The sequence below is a fragment of the Pseudophryne corroboree genome, chromosome 9, assembly GCF_028390025.1.
Source record: "Pseudophryne corroboree isolate aPseCor3 chromosome 9, aPseCor3.hap2, whole genome shotgun sequence".
NCBI lineage: Eukaryota > Metazoa > Chordata > Amphibia > Anura > Myobatrachidae > Pseudophryne > Pseudophryne corroboree.
Window position 1 is genome coordinate 125,298,114 of NC_086452.1, and position 20,135 is coordinate 125,318,248.

The 20,135-nt window shown below is 42.7% G+C and overlaps 1 protein-coding gene across 1 annotated transcript in view; it reads right to left on the bottom strand.

Moving 5' to 3' along the window:
* The window catches only part of LOC134956781 (uncharacterized), a 55,867-nt gene extending 43,156 nt beyond the window's left edge, over positions 1 to 12,711 (bottom strand). Inside the window, exons 1-5 of the mRNA XM_063938735.1 lie at positions 12,604 to 12,711; positions 12,426 to 12,487; positions 11,909 to 11,968; positions 10,462 to 10,521; positions 1,828 to 1,878 (exon numbers count right to left, since the gene is read on the bottom strand). Of these exons, the coding sequence (XP_063794805.1) occupies positions 1,828 to 1,878; positions 10,462 to 10,521; positions 11,909 to 11,968; positions 12,426 to 12,487; positions 12,604 to 12,658 (288 nt within the window). The 5' untranslated portion in view covers positions 12,659 to 12,711. The remainder of the gene's footprint in view (positions 1 to 1,827; positions 1,879 to 10,461; positions 10,522 to 11,908; positions 11,969 to 12,425; positions 12,488 to 12,603) is intronic.
* Positions 12,712 to 20,135: the final 7,424 nt, after the last annotated feature.

Here is a 20,135-nt window from a genome sequence, read left to right on the forward strand (position 1 = left end):
AGTGTCTATTCGGAATTTTGCTAATCTTTCATTCGCAACTTTACTATGCTAAGATTCACTCCCAGTAGGCGGCGGCTTAGCATGTGCAAAGCTGCTAAAGGCAGCTTGCGAGCGAACAACTTGGAATGAGGGCCAATATACTTGACGACACGGAGGTAGAGCAATGGACTACTGTACCGTACTGCTATATATATATTATATATACTGGTGGTCAGCAAAATTCTGCACTGTCATCCTACTATATACTGCGCACAACTACAATGCAGCACAGATATGGATAGTATACTTGACAACACAGAGGTAGAGCAATGGACTACTGTACCGTACTGCTATATATATATTATATATATACTGGTGGTCAGAAAAATTCTGCACTGTCCTCCTACTATATACTGCACACAACTACAATGCAGCACAGATATGGATAGTATACTTGACGACACAGAGGTAGAGCAATGGACTACTGTACCGTACTGCTATATATATATTATATATATACTGGTGGTCAGAAAAATTCTGCACTGTCCTCCTACTATATACTGCGCACAACTACAATGCAGCACAGATATGGATAGTATACTTGACGACACAGAGGTAGAGCAATGGACTACTGTACCATACTGCTATATATATACTGGTGGTCAGCGAAATTCTGCACTGTCCTCCTACTATATACTGCGTACAAATACAATGCAGCACAGATATGGATAGTATACTTGATGGCACAGCAGCAGAGCAATGGACTACTGTACCGTACTGCTATATATATATTATATATACTGGTGGTCAGCAAAATTCTGCACTGTCCTCCTACTATATACTGCGCACAACTACAATGCAGCACAGATATGGATAGTATACTTGACGACACAGAGGTAGAGCAATGGACTACTGTACCGTACTGCTATATATATACTGGTGGTCAGCAAAATTCTGCACTGTCCTCCTACTACATTCTGCGCACAACTTCAATGCAGCACAGATATGGATAATATACTTGAAGACACAGCGGTTGAGCAATGGACTACTGTTCCGTACTGCTATATATATATATATATATACTGGTGGTCAGCAAAATTCTGCACTGTCCTCCTACTTTATACTGCGCACAACTACAATGCAGCACAGATATGGATAGTATACTTGACGACACGGAGGTAGAGCAATGGACTACTGAACCGTACTGCTATTTATATACTGGTGGTCAGCAAAATTCTGCACTGTCCTCCTACTATATACTGCACACAACTACAAAGCATCACAGATATAGATAGTATACTTGATGACACAGAGGTAGAGCAATGGACTACTCTACCATACTGCTATATATATACTGGTGATCAGCAAAATTCTGCACTGTCATCCTACTATATACTATGCAAAAATACAATGCAGCACAGATATGGAGCATTTTTTTTTTCAGGCAGAGAACGTAGATATTTTCAGCACACTGAGCACAGATATTTGCAGCACACTGAACACAGATATTTGCAGCACACTGAACACAGAAACTGAGAGAACGCCAGCCACGTCCTCTCACTATCATCTCCAATGCACGAGTGAAAAATGGCGGCGACGCGCGGCTCCTTATATAGAATATGAATCTCGCGAGAATACGACAGCAGGATGATGCCGTTCTGGCGCGTTCGGGTTAACCGAGCAAGGCGGGAAGATCCGAGGCTGCCTTTGACCCGTGTAAAATGGGTGAAGTTCGGGGGGGTACGGATCTCGAGGAACCGAACCCGCTCATCTCTAATACAGACCTTTACATACTATTATTATAGGATTATTGTGCATGTGTATTTTTTGGATGTACAGTAAACTTACCAAATCCAGCTTTAGACCCGCAAGAACATTAATATCACAACCAGCACATCCCTGTGAAATGATAAGTAACATATACTTTAGCAATAAATATCATTACATATTTTTATTACTTTACATCTCTGTCTTACTTCTGAAAATGCTGTTCAATTATGTATGTCAGCAATATATGCAGCATCCCAGAACCATTCTTCCCCATTATTATAATATAAATATGTTGTTGTACAGCAAACTTTTAACATAATGGTCTTTGTTTATACATGAAATAGAAAACACTTTTAAAATATAGAAATAAAATCAAGGCATATGCAGACCAATTATACCATATACACCACAATTTATTTCACATTTCATCAATTTTATATTCTCAGTACACAAGTGTAATAAAGACTCTACACAAATTATGAGGACCAGTGGCGGTTCCTACTTACTATTAGTAGGGGACTGCCAATACCTCAGTGCCCTGAGAGGAGACAGCCAGCCAGGTCCTGGCACCTGCACAATGGATCTTCTAAGCACCAGGACCTGTGCATGCACACAGGCCATGGTGCGACTGCACATACAGAAAAGATCGGCTTCTATGGACTGCATTGGCTGTAGCACAAATAAGTCAGATAGGGTTGCATGAAAGGCAGGGAGTGGCATACTACTGCAAGCTTGCTCTCTGCTTATTACAGCCTGATCTGGCAGTCCCAGAGGTAGAAAACATCTCCCCCTGGGCTGCCTATAGTGTCTGTGACTGACAGGTAGAACTTACAATCGGAAGTCACTGTCAGTCACAGTGAAGTCTGTGTAGTCATGCACTGCATCTGTCTCACTGACACTTAGTGGGATGTGGCGGATTTTACTATGGGAGCTGCAGTCCTGCGGCCCATAGGTAATATCTGCCTCTGATAAGAACTAGATATGTTGATGACTGTAAGGACCAGACTGTATAAGAGGGAATAGCAGGTTTTCCTTTAGTTACAGTATAACATAGTCCATAGACCCAAAAACTGCGAAGTGATCCTCAATAAACTTTGAGTCAATTGTGAGGAATTCATCATCCAGCATAAGAGTATTTATGTCCTCTGTATCTGTAGATAAACTGGCAAGCAATCAGGTACATCAAACAGTCAGTAAAATAACATACCTATAGGCATCTGCAAAACCAGTTGGCGTATTTCAGTACGGGGATCCCATAACTTTCTCAGTTGAAAGTTGAAACCTTGTATAACTAAATTGTCTTATACTCATTTTAATTACCGGTAAATATTATTTACATATATGTGTAAACCAAAGTAGACCCCCATTTCTTATTTAAATCTTCATACAGTATTTATGTATTCAGAAAAAAATAACAAAGAGGCAATCCTAGTTTTTTCTTGTACGTTTATGCTCCTCTGACTATTATACATTATACTTACAGTACTCTGTTACCCCATGGAATGGCAGACACAGTTCTTCCAGGTAAATCGTCTGATGATGTAACATGGGATTCAGTATGACGGACGGGATGCTGGCTGTCATTATCCGGACAGCGGCATCCCACCCACAAGAATGCTGTCAGCGGGGCAAGTGCAAACAGTCTTCTTGCGAGCTTAGTGGCTGGTGCGTTCAGCACAGGATCTATTCCCACTCTATGAGTGTCATGGAAACTCATGAGTGGGAATAGTCCTGTTGCTCTGGTATTCGGACTGGTGGCATTGTCTGCTGTCGGGATTTTGGTGTCGGTATCTGGACCACTGGGATCCAGACAGCCGACAAATTGAACGCATCCTGTGACATGGAGCTTTGTTAGGGTTGTCAATTGAGGTCAAAACCATTCATGCATTATGTCAATGGTTGGCTGCCACACTTGTTCAGGCCATGGCATACACATACTATAATAGATCCTACATCACAATATGTGTACCTCTACTATTGATGGAAAAAACCATCAATGGTTTCTAACCATAGTACACATTCTCAGGCTAGTGGATCTGAACCAGTATGGTTAGATTCATTAAAAGGGATGATTTCAAATATTTAGAATAAATTATCCCAAAATGAGGAGACGCAATACTTAAGGCAATCGGTTGATGACCTGATGAATAGAAATTCAGTGGTCATCCCGGCGTCTCAGACCCCTACCTTTTGTCTACAGAAGCGTACTCTGGCCCAAGTCATGCAGGCTGATACCGATGACGATGATGTATCAGACACAGAGGGGGATGAGGTGGACTCGGGAGGGGGGGATTCAGCTTTGTTACAGGGAATACAGGCCCTAATAGAAGCTATTAGAGATCTACTGCACATCCCTTTATAAGGTATCAGAGGACAAGGAGGAATCTTATTTTAATGTGAAAAAGACATCCTCAGCTACTTTCCCTGCATCTAAGAAATTAAATTCCCTATTTTAAGCAACTTGGGTAAAACCTGACAAGAAATTTCAGGACCCAAAATGGTTACTCACATCCTTCCCGTTTCTTCAGGATGACCCACCGATAGTTGACGCATTGGTTTCTATGCTGTTACGTAAGATAGTTTTATCTGTTCCTGGGGCAGCTTTCTTGAAGGATGCTGCAGACCGCAAGGTTGAGACCACTCTTAGATCTCTGTACAGACCTGCGTGGGTGGCCCAGAAACCCACTATAGCTTGTGCATGGATCTCTAGGGCCATTGTAAAATGGTCAGGTAATCTAATTGACAGGTTAGATTCCTTATTCAGGGGGGAGATAATTTTACTCCTACAGCATATACAGGATTCTGCTAACTTTATGGTGGAGGCCATAAAGGAAATAGTTTTACTCAATGCACGCACCACTGCCACGGCAGTGTCAGCACGCAGGGGCTTGTGGCTATGCCAGTGGAATGCGGACGCGGATTCCAGGAAAGGCGTGGAAAGCCTACCTTTCACAGGTGAAGCCCTTTTTGGAGATGAACTGGATACGTGGATATCCAAGGCCACTGCGGGTTAGTCTACATACCTCCCTTCCACAGCTTTCCCGGCTAGAAAATCCTACACTGCTCCAACTCTGCAGTCCTTTCGGACAGCGAAGTTTAAAAACAAAACCAAAGGCCTTCAAAGGCAATAGAGGTAAACCCAGAAAACCAGCAACTGCAGGATCACAGGAACAGAACCCCAGTTCTGCTTCCTCTAAGCCTTCAGCATGACGGTGTACTGCACAGCCTGGAAAACAGGCAGTTTGGAGCCCGTTTGAGATTCTTCAGTTACATATGGTCAACGTCATGCCAGGATTCCAGGGTCAAAGATCTTATAGACCAGGGCTACAGACTTCAATTTCAGGAACTCCCACCTCACAGATTCTTCAAATCAGGCTTACCAGCTTCTCAAGAAGCAAGTATGACTTTACAGGAAGCAATTCAAAAACTGGTACAGACTCAGGTCATTGTTCCAGTTCCACTTCAGCTAACTACAAACAGTTATTATTCCAACCTGTTTGTAGTTCCGAAACCGGACGGTTCGGTGAGACCCATTTTAAATCTCAAGTCGTTGAACCATACTTGCCTACCTGACCCTCTCCATGAGGGAGAAAATGCTCTGTTCCTGGACTTTCCTGGTAATGTATGATTTGCCATCACCTGTGGTGAGCTAGTTACTTGATAAGAAAGGTGTTTCACCACAGGTGATGGCAATCATACATTACCAGGAAAGTCCAGGAACAGAGCATTTTCTCCCTCATGGAGAGGGTCAGGTAGGCAAGTATGCGTTGAACCCATACTTACGGGTGTTCAAGTTCAAGATGGAGTCTCTGAGAGCGGTGATCTCAGGTCTGAAGGAGCGGGAATTCTTGGTGTCACTGGATATCAAGGATGCGTACCTTCATATTCCGATTTGGCCGCCTCATCAGGCTTATTTAAGGTTTGCCTTATAGGACTGTCACTACCAGTTCCAGGCCCTGCCATTTGGCCTCTCTACGGCACCGAGGGTTTCTAGCAAGGTAATGGCAGAGATGATGTTTCTCCTCTGCAAATAGGGAGTGAACATAATACCGTACCTGGATGATCTGCTGATAAAAGCACCATCCAGGGAGAGGTTGTTAGTCAACATTGCCCTCTCAACCTGACTACTCCAGGATCACGGGTGGATTCTGAACCTACCAAAATCTCTTCTGGAACCAACATGGAGGCTTCCTTTCCTGGGGATGATACTGGATACGGAGGCACAGAAGGTATTCCTTCCGTTGGAAAAGGCATTGGTGATCCAGTCGATGGTGCGGTATGTTCTTTGGCAAACCCGGATATCGGTGCATCTATGCATTCGCCTTCTGGGAAAGATGGTAGCCGCTTACGAGGCGCTACAATATGGAAGGTTTCACACAAGGCCCTTCCAGCTGGATCTGTTGGACAAATGGTCAGGATAGCATCTTCACATGCACCAGAGGATCCGTCTGTCGCCAAAAGCCAGGATTTCTCTCCTGTGGTGGCTTCAGACTTCTCACCTGACCGAGGGCCGAAGGTTCGGGATTCAAAATTGGATTCTGCTACCGACACCTCTGCTACTTCAAAGTACTTGGATGTTGTGAGGGCTTTGAAGTTCTATGTGAAGCGGACAGCTCGTCACAGAAAATCGGACTCGCTGTTTGTTCTCTATGATCCCAATAAAATTGGGTGTCCTGCTTCAAAGCAGACAATTGCACGCTGGATCAGGCTTACTATTCAGCATGCTTATTCCACGGCAGGTTTGCTGTGTCCAAGATCTGTACAGGCCCACTCTACTAGGTCGGTGGGTTCTTCCTGGGCGGCTGCCCGGGGTGTCTTGGCTTTACAGCTCTTCCGAGCAGCTACTTGACCAGGTTCGAACACGTTTGCTAAGTTCTACAAGTTCGATACTTTGGCCTCTGAGGACCTTCAGTTTGGTAAATCAGTTCTGCAGGAACCTCAGCACTCTCCCACCCGGTTTGGGAACTTTGGTACATCCCCATGGTACTAATGTGGACCCCAGTATCATCTGGGACATAAGAGAAAATAGGATTTTAGTTATCTACCGGTAGATTCTTTACTCGTAGCCCATAGAGGATACTGGGCGCCCGCCCAGTGCTTCATTTTTTCCTGCACTGTTACTTGGTTAAGTATTGTTGGTTCAGCTGTTGCTGTTCCTGGTTTAAACGTTTGGTTAGCTTGGCTTTCCTCTAGTTTGTGTGTGCTGGTTCGGAATCTCACCACTGTCCTTTTATATCCTTCTCTCAAAGTATGTCCGTCTCCTCGGGCACAGTTTCCTAGACTGAGTCTGGTAGGAGGGGCATAGAGGGAGGAGCCAGCCCAAACTATCAATTTCTTAAAGTGCCCATGGCTCCTAGTGGACCCATCTATACCCCATGGTACTGATGTGGACCCCAGTATCCTCTACAGACTACGAGAAAAGGATTTACCGGTAGGTACCTAAAATCCTATTATCTAAGCAATCTGACTAGATTGTTTAGAAAAGAATCCTACAGCGCTCCAGGTTTATGCCCCATAGTGATAGCAATGCACGGCCCCGCGCGTCCTAATCGCTGACTCTAGATTGACCTGCATGCAGGCACTATATAGTCAGGTCACTCACTTCACCGCTGTGTGAAGTGAGCATCACCCCTGTCCCCCCACCTCGCTCAGCACACATCGCGCTGTGTGCTGAGCTGGGGGCGAGATGTGTGCTGAATGTTCTGTGAGAGATCGCTCAGCACACATCTCCCCATGTGTGCCTCCTTTACACATAATATTTATATGAAGTGTTCTGTGGCTAACTGCTGATGGAGTTCTGAAGGATCAGACACCGGCCCATATAACAGTGGTAAATTCCCAGTGTCTTTACTGAGGTGAGGATGTTACCATCTGTCTCCTAAAAGTCGTGTCCCCCCTTCCCCCCTCATCAATCTTTCTTACATACATTCTGGTGTTTTGGGGAGAAAGTGGTAATTAACCCATTCATTGCCAAAAAATAATTGGTGAAAACAAAAATAATTTTATATATATATACATTGACCAAGGACTGGCACTCGCTTGAATAATGACAATTGCAGCCAGTGCCCTCACAAACAATATGATACCTCCCCAAAGGTGCGGCACTCCTGGCTTGGACAAAGAGGCGAGACGCTTATGGTTCAATTATTAACATTTCAGTTGTTAAACTGTCATCACAGTTTAACAACTGAAACGTTAATAATTGAACCATAATTATAGTATGGTCGTCACCTATCCGTGACTGACCTGTAAGGTTCTGGCAGATACAGATTACCCTGAAGCGGAACTCCTAGCATTACCTCTGGGCAAACTGGGACAATATGTTTGTTGAAAATTGCTGCATCTCATTGGAGAATATCTAGTGCAGAGTGTGACACTCTGACATGGATATCCTATTAACTTGGATTTATGGGGATATATGTGGCTATATAGGTACCATCACCCATATACTGGAGACAACCTGGGTGAGACACCTAAACTTTCCCTAAAAGGAACCCTCACTTCTCACTAGCCAGCACAGTGCCACTGAAAGGGTTAACAGCTTCCCCTTGATTAGGTTGCTAGGCAACGCCAGCAACCAAAGGACAGCAATTTGTGGAGTGCTAGGACCCAGGTGCAGACATGCAGAGCAGGAGGAATAGAAGCTGCTGACTGGGTGGTGCAGAGTGGGAAGAGTAGGAGGCGGGGTTACCTCCTGAGGTGATTGCAGAGGAGCCTTCTGAGGTGACAGGGAGAGAGACGCTGTGAGGAGTGGTGCTCTGAGGTACCAGCACGGACAGTGATGCTGCGCTGAGGTGATGCTGAGGAGACACGCTGTGGAGAGCGGAGCCGCCGCTCAGGAGACCGCTGTAAGATGACACGCTGTGTAGAGCGGAGCTGCCGCTGAGGAGACTGCTGTGAGAGCCGCCAGCTGCACTGACATCTCAGCCAGTACTTGCAAGGTGACACTTCACATAGCAGGGCAGGTACAAGAGAGGGGAGAGAGAGACTGAGCTAATCTATATAGTGCAGTGGGAATTGAGAGTGCCCTCACAGGTAATTAATATAACCCTGCATCAGTGTTCGGGCCAGTTCAATTCAAACACACGTTACCTCAGGATAGGCTGGCGCCAGCAAGCAGAGAGAGAGAGAGATCCTGTACCATCCCAGTGTGTGAGTTGGGCAAGGATTTATTGCACACTAAGGGACATCAGAAGACTTATGCTTACAAATCTTGCTTGCTTCTCATTTGGAACTGTTGCCTTGCTTGTATTTTATCTGAACCCTGCTCCCTGCATGCTATTTGCTGTTGACTTTCCGCATGGCCTGAACTGTTCGATGTAAACCTTTTCAGTAATAAGTGCCCTATCTCAGGAAAGGGTGCCTGGTATGAACTGCTACACCCTCACAGCCTGTCATCTCTTTCTATCCCTCGTGCTGCATTATTTTCTTGCCAGTTAATGTTGCAATGCCTGCATGATAATAGACCTCTATTAAATTCATCATCTTACGCATTCTTTCCTATCCTTACTGAACTGTGAGAGGATTCTGTATGTATTCAGCCCTATGGAACTGTGCTTATGAGGGACATGTACTAAGCAGTGATAAAAGCGGAGAAGTGAGCCAGTGGAGAAGTTGCCCATGGCAACCAATCAGCATTGACGTAACATTTAAAATTTGCATACTATAAAAATATACAGAGCAGCTGATTGGTTGCCATGGGCAACTTCTCCACTGGCTCACTTCTCCACTTTTATCACTGCTTAGTACATGTCCCCCTAGGTCTGATATTTCGCATAACAGAACTGTGCTATTAACTCTTCTAGTAAATTTCAATTACCAGCTTTAGCTGCTACTTTTGAGACTGCGATTTGTAAAGTATGCATACCTTAAAGCAACTAAAGGGATTCTTTTGCTAACTAGGTTAGCTCCAAACTGAATGCTTGCTTTAAGTTATAAGCAGATTAAAGTAACAGCGGAGATTATCCCACCACTGAGTGTACATGTTGTAGTATTACTGGTAACTAGTACATGTATAGTGTTAGAAGGTGATTATACTAGTGCACTGTGACATTGTTCTATTGTTCGCAATATTTCATGTGCTTTGTCTCTGCATCCTTTTCCTTATTTGTGAAATGTATTTGCATATAGCTCATTCACTCCATAGTGGTAACCAGTTGATTCCGAATAATAAATCTTTATGTCACAGTTCTAATGTGTGGTGACTATTAGGTTGGGTCCGCTGGGGTTGGGGTGCCTTGTCACCTCTGCTAGGGTTCCAGTAGTGAGATACAGTTCAGGAAGTGATTCCGGTGAAGTATCCAGGTATGTCCACCGACACCTACACCTACACTTACATCAACACTCCACCATACTATCCTGTTACACATGATAAAGTGATAAAATCATACTTGCCTACCTGACCCTCTCCATGAGGGAGAAAATGCTCTGTTCCTGGACTTTCCTGGTAATGTATGATTGCCATCACCTGTGGTGAAACACCTTTCTTATCAATTAACTAGTTCACCGCAGGTGATGGCAATCATACATTACCAGGAAAGTCCAGGAACAGAGCATTTTCTCCCTCATGGAGGGGGTCAGGTAGGCAAGTATGGATAAAATGCCCCTACAGAAACCCTCATTCATCCATTAAAATAACTCCCTGTATTACCGCATGTACCAGTTATAGTATTCCTCATGTTAATAGGTTTTTATGCTGAAACATTTACTTACAAGAAGTTCTTCCAACTGGTAAAACAAATCCATAAATTCCTTGACATTGAAAGCGTTACCCTGTAATAAATAGGAAAAATAACTAAAATTGCTTAAGCAGAATTTGCTGTTGGTTGCATTAATATTCAAAGGGATATATATATATATATATATATATATATATATATACACATACTGTACATATACACACTTACAATAGTAATAGAAGCTGCATACTGTATATCTTAAAGTGCAAGTGTGATTTTGTCCTTGATAAATATTAATTTTGTTGCTATTGCAAGCTATAGGAAGAAGTACAGAGCTTTTCATTCAATGTCTGTTGCTTGTATAAAAGTTAATTTTATTAATGTCTGATTCTATAGCTGATTTTGGCCACTTGCATATTATGTGTTTTGTGACCATAACATGCTTGCTCCAGTGTACTAGTCATGCACAATTTGCATCCTGCTAATTTACAGCATATATATATATATATATATATATATATATATATATATATATGTGGCAGCAGTTCTCTAACTTGGTCCACAAGGTATCCTAACAGTCCTGATATGTGCACATATGGTGTAATAAGACTGACTGGGGTGCTATTTAAATCATCGCTGCTTAAGCATGGATATCTTTAAAAGCTGGACTATTGGAGTTCCCTGAGGACCAAGTTTGAGAATCACAGCTCTAAAGCCACAAAGTGCTTGTTAATGAAGTTTATATTTGTCATTTTGGAAATTCCTTATTTTCACTCTTCTTATTCTGTGTAAGAAAAGAGGTTTGGTCTCATCCAAAGATAGGTATGGTTTTGGAAAACCATGGGCTTGGACCACATTATCTTAATCTTCCATTGGGACATGCTGGCAGGAATGCAGGGACTGGATTATGAGGAAAGGCTTAATAGGTTGAATATGTATACACTAGAAAATAGGCGTCTAAGAGGAGATATTATTAATATCTTCAAATATGTAAAGGGGCATTACAAAGAGTTATCAGAGGAATTATTAATTAAAAGAACACAGTTTAGGACACGTGGGCACTCGCTGCGGCTGGAGGAGAGAAAGTTCCGAACGCGACGGAGGAAAGGGTTCTTCACTGTTAGGGCAATTAGGATGTGGAATTCTCTGCCAGGGAAGGTGGTAATGGCGGACTCTGTAAATGGATTTAAAAAAGGAATGGATACATTTCTGAATGAAAATGATATCCAAGGTTATAATATTTAAAATATCAAAATGGTTAATCTGGGGGTTATATGAGTTATAGTAGTTAACTAGTCATAAAACATTACTCAGCGGGTATGTAGATTCATCACAACTTAATACAGGTTGAACAGGATGGGCAAATTGCCTCTTTTCAACCTCAATTACTATGTTACATGTTTGTGCTGGATTCTGTTTTTGTGTTCATCTATACTCAGCACTGCTATTGTAAAACATAGAAATCAGCTTATATACTGTACCACATTGTCAGGAACTGCACAGAAGAATGCTGCTAGTTTATGAAGGACGTCTGCAACTTTCTAATGAAAAATATAATAAGAAATAAAACGTAAGCAACTACATTATATTTAGAAAAAGATCACGTGACAAAATAAAAGGAAAATATATTATCTCAACAAACAGAGCTCAATTACAATAAGATGAGATACTGCAAAGGCAAGAGTGAAGAATATGCTAAATCTATTTAACTAAAATGCAGATTATAAGATGGATGCCGCATACGTTTGATGAAGAAGAAAGTTACTAATATGAAACAATTATTTCTAGAATTTAAAAGACGTGAATTGCAGAGAGAGAAAGAGAGAGAGAGAGAGAGAGAGAGAGAGAGAGAGTAGATGGAAAGAGGATCTACAGGAAAGCATGAACATAAATAAATAATGTGCATGAGATAAATGGTGCAAGAAGGGAGAGAGGGTGAGAAGAAAAAAGAAAGACTGAAGTAATGTATATATTTCATATAAATACAATACTACTTACTTCAAAAGAATTTATCAAGCATCCATCAGCAGTTGGAGCTGCACATCCTGGAGATGTTCCGTCTTATAGTAGTTAAACAGAAAAAAGCATTTACAGAATGTAGACAATAAACAATAAAAACTGAATAAATAATAAACTTGCAGTTACAGATGATGTGTTATTCCTATTACATACTTACCTGCCCCCTGAGAGAGGGTTACACCAACCAGCATAAACACTGTGATGAGCATCATGTTGAACACCTGAGATCAGCACACAGTGTATGTGGCAGCCAGTAAAAGGCTCCGGCTTTTATACTCTTAAAAGTCGCTGATATCAAAAACATGAGCATGTCATCATCTGCTGGAATGTGTCCAAAGACTCCAACCCAATGGTGTACGTAATGTACAGAAATACTGTTCTAAACTTTGCTGGCAGTAACTAGACAATCCTTGTGTGCCAACATTTCTCCATTCAGGGATAAATGCAAACATCAATAAGGTAATGCTTTAAAAAAAATTACTTACGTACACATTAACTGTACTCGTGTCACTTGTTGAACCAAAAGTGCCAGCATGCCTGGACATCAAAAGTACTCCACCTGTGAAATAAATGAAAGAAAAGACATTACACATCCACTGAATGTTTAAGTATTTTAATAAATATAAGCACCACACACAACCACTGTTTTCTAATTTATTGCTCACAAAATGTCAGCGTATTGGTCAGTGAGTCCCCATACATTTCTATGGAGATTGTGCCCTCACATACATAGGGGGTCATTCCGAGTTGATCGCTCGCTAGCTATTTTTGCAGCGCTGCGATCAGATAGTCGCCGCCTATGGGGGAGTGTATTTTCGCTTTGCAAGTGTGCGAACGCTTGTGCAGCCGAGCGGAACAAAAAAGTTTTGTGCAGTTTCTGAGTAGGTCTGAACTTACTCAGCTGCTGCGATCACTTCAGCCTGTCTGGTTCTGGAATTGACGTCAGACACCCACCCTGCAAACGCCCGGACACGCCTGCGTTTTTCCAACCACTCCCTGAAAACCATCAGTTGAAACCCAGAAACGCCTTCTTCCTGTAAATCTTCTTGCGAACGGCTGCGCAAATGGATTCTTTGTTAAATCCTTCGCCCTGCACCGATCCGCTTTGTACCCGTATGACTCGCCTGCACATTGCGGTGCATACACATGCGCAGTTTTGCCGAGTTTTGACCTGATTGCAGAGTTGCAAAATATAGCTAGCGTGCGCTCAGGTCGGAATGACCCCCTGTAACATCTCATTTGCTATGGAGAACAGAAATGTAATTTTTTGTTATACTGGGATTCTGGGATCCTACAGGGATGGAAGCGGATGTGAGCTCTGATATTTTGTAACTAATAAATGTGTAAACAGGGACTATGTGTGCATGGGGGGATTTATTAAAATACTAAAATACTTGATGTGTGTGTATTGCTTTTGTTTAATTTCTTTTATAGGTGGAGTACTGATTCTAGTGGTCTCCTGATGTCTGGGCAGTCTTGCTTGGACCTGTAGTCCACTTGTAAAGAATAATATTATTTTTCCATTTAATTTTAATATTTCCTTTGCACCCAAAGCCCAGGGGGTGTGAAGAAGAGTACGGCTGATTGCACTTGAGGTGGGGGGACCCCAATTCTAGGGGTCCCCACTTCCCTAGGTATTCAATCCCTGGGATACCCTTTGGGATTGGTTGTCATTATGGCAGGGGGACCCTATGCTGTGATGTCCACTGCTAGAGCATCAGCTGTCCCGGCTCACTCTACCTAGTGCTGGAAATTAAAATGTAGGTGGCACTCTATGACGATTTTCACCCTACGTTCCAATACCAGCCTGGGCTTAGTTGTCCAGTAACTGGTTATTGATTTAGAGGCTGCTACACAGCTTTATTAATAAAACAAAAGCCTGCTTAGGTCATTGTAGTCTGTGCTGTGCTTTAAATCTGATGCAGATAGATGGTGGATTCCATCAGAAATTGGTAATCAAACTATTTTGTAAATAGAAAATAGGCAATGGACATCGCCATCAGACTTCTTTTGATTCTCAAATCCAATGGTTAGTAAATACAGGATTTTTAGATAGTGATTTGATGGCAGTATCCAATAGAATTCAAAACAGATCCTTTGTAAATGTATGCATAAAAGTGTTTAAAATGTCCGGCATTACTACAAATGAGACTCCAACATCAGGTACAAAAATGTAATTAAGGTATCATAGTTCATAATATTAGTATTTTCCAATGCTGCCTCTTTAAAAACTATTAAAAACCCATATCAGATAAAAAAAACAAAAAAACAATTCCTATAAAGTGCAAACCAAAGTGTGTGACTTAATTAGAAAGAACTTTGCAATGAAAAATATGTAACAGAAATGTTGCAGAATATTTGTTTCTTCCAATGTAATATTACACCCAGCCTGATATCCAGTACATTATATACATACGCACATTTTGTTTTAACAAATCTTGCATTGGACTGAATTTAGGAGTTATTCATTGCTGATTAATTTCTGCACATCTAAATTTTAATGGACAGACATTTCCATTAATGTTTAATGCTGTGCAGCATTGTTGAGATTTCACAAAGTATTAATAGTTGTTTTTTTTTTTAAATGCTAACATGCAGTACCCACAGTTAACCACCAGATGTCAGATTTAAATAAAATATGGAAGCATGCACTGGGTGTCTCACTTGTGAATGTCAGAGCTCTAAAAATAAAAAATTATGTAGAACGCGGCAGTGTAGCACCTATCCAAAGCCTTCACCGGCTCATTTTAAAACAGTCGCTATCAGTCTATTCCTGGATATACATGTTTCAACCCAGAGGTATAGCCAGAACTATGAGAGCCCCATAGCAACATTTTGGAGGGGCCCCTGTCCCAATGCTTCCAGAGAGAGAGACACCTTTCCACAGCAGCTGTCACTGGAATGCCTCCTAATAGTACCCTAGCTCATTTTCTAAACCATAGCATTGCCCTAGTTAATGTTATTCCCCTTAGTAAATGTGTTCCCTAGTTCACATTATGTCACATTGTGGGGCAACCAGTACACATTATAAAACACAGTACCCCCACTTCATAATATGCCACATTACTGTGCCGTCACTTCATATTATGCCACACTATAATGCCTCCAATTCATATTGTGCCACATTACATTGCCCAAGTTCATAATATAAAACATTATAATGCCCCCCAGTTCCTTTTACACCACATTACAATGAACAGGCCCAGGTGCGTAACTAGATATATTGTAGGCCCCAAGGCAAAAGATTGTAAGTGCTCCTATACTGTATACCACCCAATGGTGAGAAATGTATAACACATGTAACTTTAACAGGGAAGGTGGATTCTCTCAGCTCTGGGCCCCATAGCAGCTGCACTCCCTGCATCTATGGTGGCTGCACCCTCACCTCTTCCTCTGCAAAGGGTTGCTTTGTTGGTGATGGCAGTCTTTGCCTTTGACATTTAACCATGGGACAATATATTCACTTGTGAAGGCACATTCACAGTGGCACCTGTCATATTACATTACTTTCATTTATCCTCCTATATCATCTTATTTATACAATGCATTTGAAAGAAAAAGAGCGAGATAGAGGGGGCGAGAGAGAAAAAGAGACTTCACTGTATTGATCATAGATTATCATGCCATTATAACACTTCCTGCATTGCCTCATTACCAAGGTGAAACATGAAGGGACATCGACAAGATGTAAGAATTTCTTGTCTGCTGAAACAGGATTGCGAAAGCTCCCCCCTCTGGTGATGTCCCCCTGAGCACATGCATTGTGTCTCCCTGTCCAGCCGGCTCCTCTGCGTATGTGCGGGTTTTGGCTTCTACACAGCTCTGTCCCTGCTATGGTGTATCGGCATCGACACCATGCAGCTGTTGAAATTGACAACTGCTGACCGTTCATACATTGCCTGTGCATGTCAGCATGCTATCTTTTATATAGCAGGGCCCCTGTCACTAAGCCGGCACCACAGCTATCCTACATGGGGGAAGTATTATAGCGCACATAATATGCGCTGATAATGCTTCCCCCCAAATTACCAGTTCATACATTTATCTAATATTTACTAAAGAGCGGGTTTGCAAAAGTGGAAATGTTGCCCATAACAACCAATCAGATTCTAATTATCTTCTAGAAGGTGTTAGATAAATGATAAGTTGAATCTGACTGGTTGCGATGGAAAACAGCTCTACTTTTGTAAACTCACACTTTAATAAATATACCTCTAAATATATCACAATATATATACACATATTACGATAAACACCTAAAACAGGCATTCCCAACCGCGGTCCTCAAAGCACACCAACAGCGCAGGTTTTAGTGATATCCAGGCTTCAGCACAGATGGTTAAATCAAAATAACAGGTATTAATTGTCACCTGTGTTCAATCCTGGATACCAGTAAAACCAGGACTGTAAGTGTGCCTTGAGGACCGAGGTTGGGAATGCCTGACCTAAAGGGCCTATTTATCCATTATCAGACCCTCCAACATGACCCGCCCGACTAGGTACAAAATGCTCTGTTTCTGGACTTCCCTCTTAATTTATGATTTCCATCACCTGTGTTGAACTAGTTAAATGATAAGAAAGCTGTTTCTTCACAGGAGATGGCAATAATAAATTAAGAGGGAAGTCCAGAAACGAGCATTTTGTACCTAGAGGGGCGGGTCATGTTGGAGGGAATGCATTATTACTTGCCGAATATCCCTCTAATACACTTAATATCATTGGTCCCTGCAAGTAATAAGTATCCCCTAATGCAGGGGTGGCCAAAAGGTAAATCGCGATCTACCGGTAGCTTGCAGAGAATCTGCTAGTAGATCGCAACCAACTTAACTAAATAGCTCCGAGTAGTGCAGCGCGCCGGTGACGTCATGATGTCACCCGCTCGCTGTGAGGAGCTCACTTCGGCTGTTTCTCTGGGATCAGTACGAAATCCCACCGGATGGGATCCCGGTGGTCAGAATACCGACTCCGGGATCCCGACCGGCACAATCCCGACAGGGGGGCGAGTGCAACGCAGCCCCTTGCAGGCTCGTTGCGGGCCCGATGCCTCGCTACACTCGGCACACTAATTTATTCTCCCTCTATGGGTGTTGTGGACACCCACAGAGGGAGAATATGTCGGGATTGTGCCAGTCGGGATCCCGGTGTCGGTATTTCGACCACCAGGATTCCGTCCAGCGGGATCTTGACCGCATCTCGTTTCTCTTCCTTCGGCTGCCTGGCCTGCCTGTCGTGGTGTGCTGTCATGGTGAGCTGCAGTTCCGCCTGGCTGCCTGCTCGGTAGGTAGTATTTGTAATTGAAGTGTTATATGGAGAAGGGGAAGGGAGGAGTAGCGGGGGCTGAGACAATTTAATATATGTTTTTTTTGTTTGTGGGGGACAATTTTTTTTTAACTTGTATGGAGCAATGTGATTTTACTACTACAACCTGTGCAGCGAAGAGGCCACACCCCTATTTGTTATACCACGCCACCTGTTTTTGTGCACGCCTGTGTCACGCGCTATTTTCCCACCTAGGTAGATCACAAAAGCTATTCAGCTTTCAAAGTAGATCGCCAACTCCAAAAGTCTGGCCATCCCTGCCCTAATGTATATACTGTACTGGGGACCACAGCAAATATCAGAGCGATGTGCTGCAGTCCCAGATTTTCACCTCAAAAGTAGAGATGTGCAGCGGGCACTTTTCGTGTTTTGGTTTTGGATCTGGTTCCATCCTTGTGTTTTGTATCTGGATTGGTTTTGCCAAAACCACCCTTTCGTGTTATGGTTTTGGATCTGGATGATTTTGGGAAAACCCCCCCATAAAAACAGCTAAAATCACAGAATTTGGGGGTAATTTTGATCCTAATGTATTATTAAACCTCAATAACATTCATTTCCACTCATTTCCAGTCTATTCTGAACACCTCACACCTCATAATATTGTTTTTAGGCCAAAAAGTTGCACCAAGGTGGCTGGATGACTTAGCTAAGCGACACAAGTATGCGGCACGGACACCTGGCCCATCTAGGAGAGGTACTGCAGTTGCAGACAGGATGGCACTTAAAAAAAACTAGGCCCCAAACAGCACATCATGCAAAGAAGTAAAAGAGGTGCAATGAGGTAGCTGTATAACTAAGGTAAGCGACACAAGTGTGCGGCACAAACACCTGGCCCATCTAGGAGTGGCACTGCAATGGCAGACAGGATGGCACTTAAAAAAACTAGGCCCCAAACAGCACATCATGCAAAGAAGAAAAAGAGGTGCAATGAGGTAGCTGTATGACTAAGCTAAGCGACACAAGTGTGCGGCACAAACAACATGGGACGTGCTGGAATTTGCCCAGTTGTAATACACGCACAATATTGGTGGCACAGGAGAGCACACCCCTAAACCACACAAACACATGGCACAGCCTATAAAATTAATTTGGATAATAATAACAACCCTTTTATTTGGAGCTATTATAATAATATGCAGCACAGGCGAGCGTACCCCTACATCACACAGGGCAAACCCTGTAAAAATTATTTGGATAATGATATAAGTAATGTAACCCTTTTAATTTGGAGTAAATAATATACAGAATAGAGAAGAAGGTACACAAAACTAACAAGCGCTAGACGGAATACCACGTTCCCCTTGTGTGTTAATAATTCACACCTCCACTTCACAGTTATGTGAGTGTACCACCACTATATTTACTTATAGAGGGGAGAGGTTTGTAGATACACTTCTGTTCATCCTTACGATACCACAATTTATCTAAAGGACAAAAAACATATAATAGTGCAGACCATCTTATAAAGGATAGATCTTTATTTCACGATGTTCACTTCATATACAGCACAGGACACCACCACTGGACTTATGGCAGCACAAGACACCACCACTGAACTGATGCAGCACAAGACAGCACCACTGGACTGGACTTATAATGTAGTACCCTTGGACTTATACGGCAGTACCCCTGGACTTGTACGGCAGTGTCAGACAGGGTAGCACTTTAAAAAACTAGTCCCCAAACAGCACATGATGCAAAGAAAAAAAAAAAGGTGCAAGATGGAATTGTCCTTGGGCCCTCCCATCCACCCTTATGTTGTATAAACAGGACATGCACACTTTAACAAACCAATCATTTCAGCGACAGGGTCTTTCACACGACTGTGGCTGAAATGACTGGTTTGTTTGGGCCTTCCACCAAAAAAGAAGCAATCATTCTCTCCTTGCACAAACTGGCTCTACAGAGGCAAGATGTCCACCTCATCCTCAGCCTCTGATTCCTCACCCCTTTCAGTGTGTACATCCTCCTCCTCACAGAGTATTAATTCGTCCCCACTGGAATCCACCATCACAGGTCCCTGTGTACTTTCTGGAGGCAATTGCTGGTAAAGGTCTTCCCAGAGGAATTTATAATTCATTTTGATGAACATCATCTTCTCCACATTTTCTGGAAGTAACCTCCTACGCCGATCGCTGACAAGGTTACCGGCTGCACTAAACACTCTTTCGGAGTACACACTGGAGGGGGAAGGGGGGGGGGGGGGGCAACTTAGGTAAAATAAAGCCAGTTTGTGCAAGGGCATCCAAATTGTTCTTTTTCCTGCCAGTACAGACTGTCTGACATGCCTACTTTGATGCTGTCACTCATATAATCCTCCACCATTCTTTCAATGGTGACAGAATCCTATGCAGTGACAGTAGACATGTT